Here is a 15359-nt window from a genome sequence, read left to right on the forward strand (position 1 = left end):
AAGAATATGAATCGCATCCTAACACGACACGGAACGTGTGCATACAACATTCACAAACGGGATAAGAAGTCGTGCCCAAGCTGCGATTCTGGAACACAGAACCAGACCATCCGACATATCGTCGAGCAGTGTAAATTGAGAGCTTATATGGATGATCCAGACGATTTCTTCACCGCTGGATATGCAGACTCAACATTATCATCTAACAACTCTTTATTAGATTTGTGTCCCGTTTCCTTGTATCTCTGTTTTAGGGTACCGTACTTAATCGGCAGGAACGGAACCCTTGTAAGATCAGTTTGATGTCCGTCTGTCTATCCGTCTCTTCAGACCCATTTTTCTCATGAACGGGCAGAAGTATCACGTTCGGATCAATGTCAAATACGGTCCCTCGTCATTGTAAGATGGTTCAAATGGCTCTGAGCACTATGGGACTTAACTTCTGAGGTCATCAGTGCCCTAGAACTTAGAACTACTTAAACCTAACTAACCTATGGACATCACACACATCCATGCCCGAGGCAGGATTCGAACCTGCGACCGTAGCGGTCGCGCGGTTCCAGAATGTAGCGCCTAGAACCGCTCGGCCACTCAGGCGGCTTGTCATTGTAAGAAATTTAGGCTTTTAAGTCAATGCAGTCAGAAATACACCCCTTCATGTCACATATTTTAGTACTAGGAAACTCGCTCCTCTAGCCCTACAGAACATCTATCTACGTACGTACATAACTAAGTTTGTATGGAACCCTCAAAGAGCAAGTCGTATTCGCGCCTTTTTGAGTTGTTATATACTGAAGAGCCACAGGAACCGGTACACCTGCCAAATATAGTGTAGGACCCCCCCCGCGAGCATGCAGAAGTGCCGCAACACGACGTCGCATGAAGTCGATTAATGTCTGGCGTAGTGCTGGATGGAACTGACACCATGAATCCTGCGGGGCTGTCCATAAATCCGTGAGAGTACGAGAGGGCGGAGTTCTTTTCTAAGCAGCACGTTGCAAAGCAACGCAGGTAAGCTCAATAATGTTCATGTCTGGAGAATCTGGTGGCCAGCGGAATTGTTTAAACTCAGAAGAGTATTCCTGGAGCCACTCTGTAGCAATTCTGCATGTGTGCGGTGTCGCATGGTCCTGCTCGAATTGCCCAAGTCCGTCGGAATGCACAATGGATATGAATGAATGCAGACGATCAGACAGGATGCTTACGTACGTGTCATCTGTCAGAGTCGTATCTAGACATATCAGGGGTCACATGTCACTCCAACCGCACACGCCCCACACCATTACAGAGCATCCATCAGCTTGAATAGTCTGCTGCTGACTTGCATGGTCCTTGAATTCATGAGGTTGTCTCCGTACCCGTACACGTCCATCCACTCGATACAATTTGGAAGGAGACTCGTCCGACCACACAACAAGTTTCCAGTCGTCAAGAGTCCAATGTCGGCGTTGACGAGCCCAGGCGAGGCACTGTCGTGCAGTCATCAAGGATTCACGAGTGGGCCTGCGGCTGCGAAAGCCCATATCGCTGATGTTTCGTTGAGTGGGCCGCACGTTGACACTTGCTGATGGACCAGCGTTGAAATCTGCAGCAATTTGCGGAAGGTTGCACATCGGTTACATTGAACGATTCTTTTCAGTCGTCGTCGGTGCTGTTCCTGCAGGATCTTTTTCCGGCCGCAGCGATGTCGGAGATTTGATGTTTCACCGGATTCCTGATATTCACGGTACACTCGTGAAATGGTCGTATGGGAAAATCCCCACTTCATCACTACCTCGGAGATGCTGTGTCCCATCGCTCGGTTGCGGACTATAACGCCACGTTCAGACTCACTTAAATCTTGATAACCTGCCATTGTAGCAGCAGTAAGCTATGCAGCAATTCCGCCAGAAACTTTGTAATGTTGTTGCATTAATTTGTTCTAACAGCGGTGCTGATATTCAAGACCATAAAAGTGGGTTAAAAGCTGTGAGCTATCTGACGAAGTTAACCTTGCATTACTGCGCAACTGTTTCACCAGCTATCCAGTCTAGCTTACCAAATTCCCAACCAGACTAACATTAATTATAATCTTTTACTGCTCATCTTACGATAACCGATATATATATATATATATATATATATATATATATATATATATATATATATATATATAAATTTAAAAAAAATAAATCAGTTTATATTTGGACATTTATTTTAACATTGATCATTGTTCAGTTAAAATTTCAGCATATCAAACTTGATTCATAACTAAACTGGTGCCTTATTTAGGATTGTGCAAATGTGAGTTTGTAATCTTACGGAACACAGCAAATAGAGAGCCAAGATTGGGAGACTACATACAACACTGCATTCATAAAATAACACACGAAGAACGTTGAAACATATGCAAGAGGAAATTAACCACAACCAACCCATTCAATTTTCACCCAAAGGAGTTACGTTCGTGGCGCAATCCTGTACGTCATGAAATTACCACACACTGGTATACTAAATTCATACTAACTCTCTGTGAAATCTTCCCGAAAACAATAGGTGAGGGCTACTTTGATGCTTACACCACATGTTTCACGTGGTCAACTTGGTTTACACAAAGAGTGTAACTCCACAATAATTTTGATAATTAAAATAAATTACATCGAAACGCAATTTACAAAAGAAAAACCTCCAACTGGTTACTATCGTCTTACTATTAACCTGATGGGTCAAACAATTGTATAAGCACGTGGTACTGGTCTCACAAAGTACACCCCACGTGGGTTGAACATAAAGAAAAGTTGCTATATTGAAAAATATAGTCAACACGAGACGTTATAATCTCACGCACATTCGCATTTAAGACTGATGATCTTAGTTACAGTTACTGATCAACACGTGGTTCCACATTACTCACAAAGTAGTGACAAAGCAACTACTGGAAGATATTCTGAACTTCACACTCGAATTACACTGTGTTTCCAATTTATGATAACATTAGATATTTTAGAGCTAAACTTGAAATAAAGGACTTAGCAGACACGCGCTTAGCCGGAGATCTTACCACTTCAGACGCTCGCCGCGGACAGACTGCCGTGGTCCCTTCCTGAGGGTGCCTCACAAATACAAACGGAAGTGACCAGAGAGGCAGCTCCCTATACCAACATGACAAGGGAGAGACAGGACCATACTAAGAATAGGAACCTATCTGCTTTTAGAAAGCGTAGCTACCTGTTCCGACGTTGGTCCTACTGTTCTCTAGCAGACAGGCTTGTCTGCTACCCTCAAGCATGCAACTAGAAATACATTTGCTCATTCATCCTCTCACACAGAAGGGAAGGGGGATGACAGTATCTTATCATATACAGTATATAAAAGAAAGCGGATGTAGGTTCTGTATGAGACTGTGTGACATGAATTACATATAAACGGTGTTTTAAATTGTAGTAGTGTGACAGATCGTTCTTGTTTATGTGTAAAAGTAACACGTTCCACTGCTCAGTCTCCTCCCAGATAGTCAGAAACACCACAGTAAATTTAGAAGAGGAATTTATGCCGTAAATGACAACAGATTTAAGAAATTAACATGAAAGGAATCCAACAGAGACCTTTAAACTTATTTCTTTATGTAGGCGTTGCCGACCGCTACACTGTATTCTGTTCTGCCTGTTCACAAATGTCGGTTAAATTTCGCGTCTGTAGCACGTCATCTTCGTCGTGTAGCAGTTTTTATGGCCAGTAGTGTAATTGGCAAAGTTAAGTATTGTATTTGATTAATTGTAGTAGAACTCGTGAACACGAGTTGTTTGATTGTTTGTCCAGGGAACCAAGTAAGCAGGATTCCTAGACAAACCACCTTTCATTTGTATGACGTATCGAGCACACGTTACGTCATCCACTGTGATGTGCACGTCAGCGTCACCCCAGATCCGGGCCGTCACGCATGAGGACGGCGGCAGCCATTCCGCCAGGCTGAGGAATTTCAACTAGGCCTGTGCGCTCTGTGAAGGGGCGAAGCGAACCGGTCCTGCGCCTTTGTGCTGCCGATGGGTGATAAGCTAACTAAGGGACAGGCGTACCAACCACACGCGACCGCCGCCGGCCGGCCGGCTCTCAAAGGCCCGGCGGCGTCTCATCTGCGATGTTGACAGCACTGAGGGGCAGTCTACCGTTAAAAACCCCGTGCGTCGCACCGCTTAGCAACGGCCGACAAGTGTAAATGTCCGTCCGTCGCACAACACGGACTCGTGAGCCGCTGAAGCTAAGGGCTCTCGCCGGCGTGACTAAACGTTCCGTTCTGTGAACGTTAACTCGGTATCGACAAACAGTCTTTCTGACTTAAAAATCTGCAGACAGCTATGAATAGCAATGATCATCATCGCATCACTATCATCAGCATCACCGTCGTCATGATCAGCAGCAACATCATGATCTTCATCGTCATCACCATATGCTGGACATCTCTGCGGTATATTGGCCTTCTTCACATTGTTCAAAAAATGGTTCAAATGGCTCTGAGCACTATGGGACTTAACTGCTGTGGTCACAGCGCGACCGCTACGGTCGCAGGTTCGAATCCTGCCTCGGACATGGATGTGTGTGATGTCCTTAGGTTAGTTAGGTTTAAGTAGTTCTAAGTTCTGGGGGACTGATGACCTGAGATGTTAAGTCCCATAGTGCTCAGAGCCATTTTTTTTTTTTTTTTTTTAGCTGTGGTCATCAGTCCCCTAGAACTTAGAACTACTTAAACCTAACTAACCTAAGGACATCACACACATCCATGCCCGAGGCAGGATTCGAACCTGCGACCGTAACGGTCACGCGGTTCCACACTGTAGCGCCTAGAACCGCACGGCCACATCGGCAGGCTTCAGATTGTTACTTGCAATTTTGTCTACAGCTATACTCATCCGTGTTTCTCCTGTGTGTTTTGTTTTGTAAAACAGTAAAACACTGGAACAATGAGCATCTGAGGAAAAATCTCCCAGATACGTCTCGAAATGACCACGACGAGAATAAAAGAAATTAGAGGTCACACACAGATTTCCCTATAGTCATTCTTCCCAAGCAACATTCGCCAGTAGAACAGAGAAGTGGAACGACGACTTTCGTAACAGAGGCATATCAGCCTCCGTAACTGAGTGGTCAGTGCATCTGACTGTCATACGCAGGACCTGACTTCGATTCCCGGTACTGCCAGGTATTTTTCCCTTGTTGAGAGTTCTCGTAGGGGTGCAAACAACCTCGTGAAACCACCTGATCAGCTACTCCACCGATCACTAGCCTCCAGTGTCTAACAACCCGACAACGACCGGGAAAGCGGTGTGCTGACAGGCGATGACATGGCGTACGGTCGGAGCCGAATGGCACGGCTAGGACCAGGTCACGGAACTTTACGTTATCAGAGGTATTCTCCGCCAAGTACTGCTGTAGAGGTACCTAAGGAGATCTACAAATTCTCGATGCCAGTCACGCAAATAGACGATAGATACAGGATGGCATCAATAGTTAGCGTAAAATAAAATCATTCCGAAGAACGACTTCGGTACTTACTAAAACACACTGCCGAAAAAAAATTAGTACATCTGGATTGACGATATCGAATTGGATCCGATGAACGCATACGCAATTTGGGGGATGGTAGATATACTGATAATGGTTTCAACGTTGACCGCCAACAGACAGCGTAATGGCTTAGCTACCAGAGGGCTATCTGTGTCTACCCTTTAATAAGGAGTGCTCACAACCCGAAAGCTCAGCAAATATGTGGAAGCAATCAGGCAATCATTCTATGAAGACACACTCATGCTTCCTACAGCCAACTCACTGACAAGGGGAGGCCGCCAATTGTGAAATTCAGATTCGATTCATACTGCGCATAATAAAAGCTCATGGCCAGAGATGTAATGTGGCAAAGCACCAAGATGCACTTCTCAGCCGTTGTCGAGAAAATCGACAGTTAAAAGAAACCGTTGCGGTGAAATACTCTCTACGATGAGTAATTTTCTACAGCGTCGTGGAGCAGCGGTAAGCGCTCGGGTTCGTAATCCGAAGGACGCCGGATCGAATCTCGCGCCATGCAACCTTTTTTTTTTTAGTATTTGTATTTCAAATATATATATATATATATATATATATATATATATATATATATATATATATAATTCCCGGCAATCAGTTGCAACAATTATGCATATAATAAGTTGTTGAAAGTCGTTTGTCGTGGAAAAACTGGCGACTTCGAACATCATTATGTTTTCCGCAAACAAAGTTGTATTTCACAAATGTTATTAATTGTCTTCATAATCTTAACCACGTACAGTTAACGGAAGACGTAGAAACGATATTCCGAAACGAATACGTATAACGTAAGTCAAACGTTCGAATTAGAATAGAAACCCCACGAACACAAATTTGCTGTAGCAGGTATGAAATATAAACTCCGTTACTCGCTCGTTACACTTGAAGGACAGATGTTGAATGGGCCGAAACGAGCCGCCGCATAACAGCGTAGTTGCCTGCTAACTTCGAAAGAAGGTAGATGCGGTCCCTAGCGCAACTTGTAACATCGTCGGAAGTCAGTGCGGGCGTGAGAGCTTTGGTACACCCTGTTAAACAAACGGAAAAATGGAGGCGGTACAATTGGAGAGCGATCCGTCGCCACCAACATGCATAAGCAATTCATTAATAGTATAACAAAAAAAAAAAAAAATTGCATGGCGCGATATTCGATCCGGCGACCTCCGGATTACAAACTCGAGCGCTTACCGCTGCGCCACGTCGCTACAGGAAATTATTAATCGTAGAGAGTATTTCACCGCAACGGTTTCTTTTAACTGTCGATTTTCTCGACAACGGCTGAGAAGTGCATCTTGGTGCTTTGCCACATTACACCTCTGGCCATGAGCTTTTATTATGCGCAGTATGAATCGAATCTGAATTTCACATTTGGCGGCCTCCCCTTGTGAGTTTGAAAAAAAAAATCCTGTTCTTATCAACTTAACGTCTGATATGTCCTGCATCACAGATTGCTTAGGAAGTTGGTGGTAGCATGCACTGCGCTCCCAGTAGCAGTAGCTCGTGATGGTCTGACGCTGCTCATAAGGATGATTCCAAGGAGATCTGCCACGCGTCATTTCGAGCGCAATAGATGGTGGAAAACTAGTGCCACGAGGTCGTGTGACACTCTACCACATCTCTTCACTTGGCCAACCAACACACATACTGGACAGTAGCTGAATGGAGGCGTGTTGTGTGGACCGAAGAGTCGCCATTTTGCTTCTTTTGAAATGATGCAAGACGCGTGCATTTAAGCTGGGGTGTGTGGAGAGTGTAGTCAGCCTGGAGGCGTTTGCGTGTTTCTCCTACCATGATTGAAGCCCATCGATTCTCATATCCGTGAACACAAACCAAGATGGTTATATCAACATCCTCGATGCCCACTGTTCACCTTTCTTTTGCACCTACATAATGAAAATAGTGTGGGCACTGTTGTCTTCTAAGATGAAAAGCCTGTCACGGCCTCAGGGCTGCACACGTAGGTCCCTGGTTTAATAAGCACCCAGGCAACCTGTGATATTTAGATTCTTCCACTAAATCTTCCCATCTCAATTCTGTAGAAAGTGTCTGGGTCTATACTATCTGATTAAAAGTATTCGGACACATTCATGTAATGCGGATTCGGCCAGCAAATGCCAAGAGAGGTGAACCTGTCGGTATGAAGGGAGGCAGGGAGTATTACAAGCAGAGAAGCATTTACAACTGAGTGGTCCAACCACGAGATTTCAGCGATAGAACGAGCGCTAGTTATTGGATGAGACCTGAGTGATAGAATGCAAAAGGATATGAACACATTTTACAATGTTGTGTGCTGCATGCTGTTGAGGAACAGTTTGAAGATGATGACAGTTCACCCTGTCATGAAGCAGCATCTGTGAGGCAATGATGGTGGACAATAAAATTCTTTGCCTCCAGATGACTGGGTGTTTGTGTTGTCCTCATCATTTCATCATCATTCGTGAAAGTGGCGAGGATGGACTGAGTGAAGGCTGGGAATTTGTACGGGCGCTGATAACCGCGTAGTTGAGAGACTCGCATACCAAACATCATCATCATCACCATCATCAGTAACATTCTTGAAATAGACTGGCCCACCCAAAGTCCTGACCTGATCCAATGAACCACCTCTAGTAAGAGTTAGTGACGACATTGCTCCTCACCCTGCAGCCAATGTCACGAACTTCTCTGGTTTCGTTTCTTGAGGAATAATGGACTGCCATTCGTCCATAGACATTAAGACGCTTCACTGAAAGTGCAGGAGCGGAGTTCAAGGCGACATAAAGGCGAAAGGTGGACACACCCCACAGTAACGTCCATTAATAGGTGTCCAGGTACTTTTGATCACATAATGTAGGTAAGTACAGTAAATGTGCAGCTGCCTCATAGTGACTGCCCCTCTCCAGCCACAGCTCCTCGTCAATGTTGAAGGCAGTAACAGGTGGTTCCTCCTCACCAGCCAGTTCCCCTTGGTAGTCTGGTAGCCAGTAGCTGATGGTTGATCCTCACCATCAACAGCTATGTCCCCTTGTGGTAGCCACCAACCACAGTCCCCTCTGGAGTGTGGCAGCCAGTAGCTGGTGGTTGCTCATCACCAACTATAGCCACATTCCAGTGAGGTTGCCAGTGGGGGGTGGTTGTCCCTCACCAGACACAGCTCCATCCTAACTTGACACCCATTAGCTGTGGTGACAAGTATGTGGTAGTGGCTCCTCATTAGGTGCAACCTCGTCCCAGTGTGGTGTCCAGTATCTGGTGGTTTCTCCTCAGTGGTCAGTCACCTCTCCAGTGTGTTACAGTAGCTGGCAGTTCTTCCTCACCATTCACGGCCCCCTCCTATGTGGTAGCCAGCATGTGGTACTTGCTTCTCACCAACCACAGCCCCTTCCCGTGTGGTAGCCAGTGTACGGTGGTTGCTCGTTACCAGCCACAGCCCCCTCCCATCTTGATGCCCAGTCACAACCTCTTACCACTGTTGTAGCCAGTAGCTGCAGCTGCAACCGCGTACCAGTGTGGTTGCTCCTCAGCAGACACAGTGTGGTGGCCGTGTGTTGCAGGGCACAGCGGCGTCAACCAGCTGGGCGGCGTGTTCGTGGGCGGCCGGCCGCTGCCGGACTCGACCCGCCAGAAGATCGTCGAGCTGGCGCACTCGGGGGCGCGGCCCTGCGACATCTCGCGCATCTTGCAGGTCTCCAACGGCTGCGTCTCCAAGATCCTCGGCAGGTAACGCTCGCCTTACCTCACCTCACTTCCCTCTCCTCCTGTCTCTTCTCTGATTGCCGGAGTGGCTATGGGGTCTCCTCCAGTACTTCTTACAGATAACTACACTACTGCTCCATTAAGTTTCGGGAATGCAGCCGCATGAATTCTGCTTCTTCTTCTAATATTTCGGCTGTATACCTTTCAGCCATCTTCGGAGAGAGCCGTACGACTGACGCTCCAGCGCGCGCTCCATCCTTTTAAACTCGCGGACCGCGCCACTGCGCATGCGGCCACAGATAAACAAGGCGCCAGTGGTGTTGATCGGCGGCAAAGACATAACATAAGCATGAGTTACGTCTGTGGCTGCGCATTCGATCCATGCTGGGAGGTCGATGTATTACTGGGAGCTGAACTAAAAAAATGGTTCAAATGGCTCTGAGCACTATGGGACTCAACTGCTGTGGTTATTAGTCCCCTAGAACTTAGAACTACTTAAACCTAACTAACCTAAGGACATCACACACATCCATGCCCGAGGCAGGATTCGAACCTGCGACCGTAGCAGTCGCATGGTTCCGGACTGCGCGCCTAGAACCGCGAGACCACCGCGGCCGGCGGAGCTGAACTGTAGCGACGTCTTTGTAAGTTCAATATTGAAAGTGCCGGATTCCATGATTTATCTAATGTGAAACCGCTGTCTCTATTAATTAAATTCTTCGTCAGTCGGATTTCAATGGCCTCTTTTACTACGGAGTCCCAGAAAGATGAAACAGAAGTCAGAATTTCGACATTTTCATATACATAGAGTGACCAGAGTCAATACAATGCTCTGCCACAGCCGATTTACTGGGTTGTATGAGCCGAGTGTACCTGCGACGTTCCGTACACCTCTTGGACTGTACGATTCGTTTATCCGATATATGAAAGGCCACATTCACATGGTATCTTGTAAACTCCAGGCTTGCGGAGTAATAAGTCATCTTCAACAGAACCCAGGAGTGGTTGGTTGGTTGGTTGGTTGTTGTGGGGAAGGAGACCAAACAGCGAGGTCATCGGTCTCATCGGATTAGGGAAGGATGGGGAAGGAAGTCGGCCGTGCCCTTTGAAAGGAACCATCCCGGCATTTACCTGGAGCGATTTAGGGAAATCACGGAAAACCTAAATCAGGATGGCCGGACGCGGGATTGAACCGTCGTCCTCCCGAATGCGAGTCCAGTGTCTAACCACTGCGCCACCTCGCTCGGTTGAACCCAGGAGTGCAGCCGTCTTCGCCGGTGGACGAAAAATCACTTTTACTTTATGTTTAGTGAGGATCCGTCCTATTTTGGATGAAAGGCTTCCCACATACGGCAGGACAGCCATGGATTTAAATGTTTCCTCGTCATCTTCTGCATTCCTTACGGACACCTTAGGTTTTATTTGTAGTGCCTTACGTATCTGTTGTGGAGAATACCCGTTGTCCTCAAAAACTCTCTTCAGATGTAAAAGTTCGTCCTTTAAACTACTTTCATCAGATATGACGTGTGCTCGGTGTACCAAAGTTCTTAGAACACTACTCGTCTGCGAAGGATGGTGACAGCTATTTGCATGTAAATATAAGTCCGTATGGGTCGGTTTCCGGTATACTGCATGACCCAGAGTGCCATCTTCTTTACGCCGAACCAAGACATCCAAAAATGGAAGACATCCCTCCTTTTCCACTTCCATTGTAAACTGAATTTGTCCATGGATGGAATTCAGATGGTTTAAGAAGTCCTGCTATTTGTCCTCGCCATGGGGCCACACTACAAAGGTGCCGTCAACGTACCTCCAAAAAACTGTAGGCTTCAAACTAGCAGACTCCAGGGCCTTCTCCTCGAAGTCCTCCATAAATAAATTGGCCACCAAGGGTGACAAAGGACTACCCATGGCAACACCGTCAGTCTGTTCAAAAAGGTCGTTATTAAATAAAAAGTATGTGGAGGTCATCACATGGTGAAACAAAGCTAAAATCTCCTTATCAAAACTTTTTCCAATAAGATCTAAAGATTCAGAGAGAGGTACCTTTGTAAATAGCGACACTACATCAAAGCTGACTAATAAATCAGAGGTGTTCAGTTTCAAAGATTTTAATTTGCCAATGAAATCTGCAGAGTTCCTTATATGATGATCACATTTTCCCACAAGCGGCCTCAATAGTGACGCCAGGTGCTTGGCACAATCATAGTTGGGAGAACCAATATTGCTCACGATAGGACGTAGAGGAACGTCTTTCTTATGGATCTTTGGGAGTCCATAAAGCCTTGGAGGCACTGCACCACTTGGTTTCAGTCTTCGTATGACATCCGGTGGAAATGGGGAGGCATTCAAAAGCGACGCCGTCTTCCTTACCACCTTGTTAGTGGGGTCCTTACTGATCTTCCGGTACATACTATCATTCAGTAAGCTGTATATCTTATCATGGTAGTCGTCACGTGACATTAAAACAGTGGCATTACCTTTATCAGCAGGGAGAACCACCGTTTCGGTATCTTGGCGGAGAATACGTAGTGCAGTCCTCTCTGCCACAGATACATTGCTTCTTTGTGGGCGAGCCTTCATAACAGCTCGACAAGTTTCGCGTCTTATTTCATCTGCAGAATCCGTAGAGAGTGGTCGAACAGCTTCTTCAACGGCACTGATGAATGCAGGTATAGGCAAAACCTTTGGCGTGGGTGCAAAATTCAGTCCTTTGCTTAAGACCATCGTCGTAGCATCGTCCAAATCTCTACCCGTCATATTAATGACGGAGCGTCGAAAGATACTTTCTTGCTGTGGAGATGGCTCAAGTCGGCTGAACTTTGCAGTCTGTCTTGATGTCGCTACCTCACGAACCCCGTCTGATTTGGCCCAAGTTGTACCCTCTATCCAGTTCCAAGAGTTGCTGGGTAACTCCACAGACATCTTCAGATGCAGACGATAAAGTTCTTGAGAAACAAGATCCAGCTTCCTTCGTGTAAATCGGATCCTCTCCTTAACAATAGCAGAACCAGCTTTAAATAAAATCTTATTCATGGAAGTCGATTTTATAAAATGTACTAACCTGGCAAACTTCGGAATTATGTCATGGTCACGGCACCTCAGTAAAAAACATAAAGAGCTCAATAATCTCGCTCTCAAATTTCGTAGCTTGTCCAATCGTCGAACACATAAAACCATCTCCTCCCCGAAGAGGTACTTGATGTGAATCTTCAGGTTTTCGCGGCGCAATATTAGAAGAATAAGCAGAATTCATGCGGCTGCATTCCCGAAACTTAATGGAGCAGTCTTTGCGCCGCGAAAACCTGAAGATTCACAACTACACTACTGGCCATTAAAATTGCTACACCACGAAGATGACGTGTTACAGACGCGAAATTTAACCGACAGGAAGAAGATGCTGTGATATGCAAATGATTAGCTTTTCAGAGCATTCACACAAGGTTGGCGCCGGTGGCGACACCTACAACGAACTGACATGAGGAAAGTTTCCAACCGATTTCTCCTACACAAACAGCAGTTGACCGGCGTTCCCTGGTCAAACGTTGTTGTGATGCCTCGTGTAAGGAGGAGAAACGCGTACCATCACGTTTCCGACTTTGATAAAGGTCGGATTCTAGCCTATCGCGATTGCGGTTTATCGTATCGCGACACTGCCGCTCGCGTTGGTCTAGGTCCGATGACTGTTAGCAGAATATGGAATCCGTGGGTTCAGGAGCGTAAAACGGAACGCCGTGCTGGATCCCAACGGACTCGTATCACTAGCAGTCGAGATGACAGGCATCTTACCCGCATGGCTGTAACGGATCGTGCAGCCACGTCTCGATCCCTGAGGGGGACGTTTGCAAGACGACAACCATCTGCACGAACAGTTCGACGACGTTTGCAGCAGCATGGACTATCAGCTCGGAGACCGTGGCTGCGGTTATCGTTGACACTGCATCACAGACAGGAGCGCCTGCGATGGTGTACTCAGCGACGAACCTGGGTGCACGAATGCCAAAACGTCATCTTTTCGGATGAATCCGGTTTCTGTTTACAGCATCATGATGGTCGCATCCGTGCTTGGCGACATCGCGGTGAACGCACATTGGAAGCGTGTATTCGTCAGCGCCATACTGGCGTATCACTCGGCGTGATGGTATGGGGCGCCATTGGTTACACATCTCGGTCACCTCTTGTTCGCATTGACGGCAGTGGGCATTACATTTCAGATGTGTTACGTCCCGTGCTCTACCCTTCATTCGATCCCTGCGAAACCCTACATTTCAACAGGATAATCCACGACCGCATGTTACAGGTCCTGTAGGGGCCTTTCTGGATACAGAAAATGTTCGACTGCTGCCCTGTCCAGCACATTCTCCAGATGTCTCACCAATTGGAAACGTCTGGTCAATGGTGGCCGAGCAACTGGCTCGTCACAATACGCCAGTCACTACTCTTGATGAAGTGTGGTATCGTGTTGTAGCTGCATGTGCAGCTGTACCTGTACACGCCATCCAAGCTCTGTTTGACCCAATGCCCAGGCCTATCAAGGCCGTTATTACGGCCAGATGTGGTTGTTCTGGGTACTGTTTTCGCAGGATTTATGCACCCAAATTGCGTGAAAATGTAATCACATGTCAGTTCTAGTATAACATATTTGTCCAATGAACACCCGTTTATCGTCTGCATTTCTTCTTGGTGTAGCAATTTTAATGGCGAGTAGTGTAAACTTTTTTTTAATACTGAATCAGATGGTTTCGAAAGTTTTACCTGTCTATTTTACTTACACCCAAACCTCCAGATGTCAGGCTCTCAGATCGCTATCAAACGTTGTATGTTAATAAATTATGAATCCCAACTCCGATGTAGTTCGTACACAACAGAATGCGCGTAAGCGTTAATTAAAATTAAAACGAGATTGGCGAAGCACATAAAAAGCATAACTGTGAATAACTCCTTTGCATAGCTTCCGTGATGAAGTTGAAGCCTGCTTGGTAGCTCAGTGTATTCGATTAGAGCGCTAGCTGGCCTCTGTAATACAAAATAAATAAATAAAAGTAAAATAAAAAAAAATTAGTGAATGGATTACCGATAAACTTGAACGAGTGTCATCGAACGTCAGCTACGAACAAATGCTAGGAACAAAATGAGATAAAAGAAGCTGGTAGAGCGTTTAATCTCCGCAAAAGGGTCCTTGGTTCAAACCCTCACAACGAATTTTGTTTTACTGTATTATGCGTGAAACTGTTAAATGCGACAGCATGTTTATGACATATAAAACGATGTTTGGAGTTTATAGCAATTTTCTCTTGACAGTCTGCTTTCACTTCGTTTCTTTTAAAGCAGTAAACACATAGCGTACGTTTGTAGTTTCATAGAATATACAATCAGAAGTGAAAAATAAACAGTTGCATAACAGGTGTGGAAGTAATAATAATAATAATAATAATAATAATAATAATAATAATAACAGCAGTAGTATTAGTAGTAGTAGTAGTAAACAAAATAATATCAATAATAAGTACATAACGTTCAACTAACAAAGTAAAAGCATACTTCCGAAACAACATCGCTACAAACTCTGAAAACTCCTTTTGCATGTTAGTAAAATGTTCTCCCATATAAAAGATTCACATGTAAATTGTCATCACTAGTGCTTGAACGCGTGACCTCTGATACGACCACCACATGCATTACCATCTCACCCACGAGAGATTTGCAGTAGAAACTCTGACAGATATGGTTTTCCTGTGCTTCGTAGATCAGGTGTTACTTTTAACTGCCGTTTATACGGACACCGCATAGTACGAACTAAACCTATGTCTTGCTCTACCGATACACGTTCGTTGTATGTTTGGCACCGATCTGAGTGTCTGTATCTGGAGGTTTGGGCGTTAGATTATCAGTCCCTCCGTTGGATACGTGCCATGGTGTAATTCGTATAGTGCAGCGTGTTACTTAGAATCTTCCGATTTCGCAAGATTTTGTTGTACTTGAATTAATACAGAAAGTTATGGTGGATTTTGACTTACGCGTAGGACTACAAAGGTTTTCTTCTGTAGGAATTATTTTACAAGGGTACATCTATTACGGTCCGTCTTAGTAGCTGAATGGCCAGCACAGCTGAGTGCCGTACGGGGAGC

The 15359-nt window shown here is 45.6% G+C and overlaps 1 protein-coding gene across 1 annotated transcript in view; it reads left to right on the plus strand.

Annotated features, from left to right (window-relative positions):
• LOC126199690 (paired box protein Pax-3-B-like) overlaps positions 1-15359 on the plus strand; it is a 160700-nt gene that overhangs the window by 29056 nt on the left and 116285 nt on the right. The window contains exon 3 of the mRNA XM_049936617.1: positions 9090-9255. Within this exon, the coding sequence (XP_049792574.1) occupies positions 9090-9255 (166 nt within the window). The remainder of the gene's footprint in view (positions 1-9089; positions 9256-15359) is intronic.

This window comes from Schistocerca nitens, chromosome 8 (assembly GCF_023898315.1).
Source record: "Schistocerca nitens isolate TAMUIC-IGC-003100 chromosome 8, iqSchNite1.1, whole genome shotgun sequence".
NCBI lineage: Eukaryota > Metazoa > Arthropoda > Insecta > Orthoptera > Acrididae > Schistocerca > Schistocerca nitens.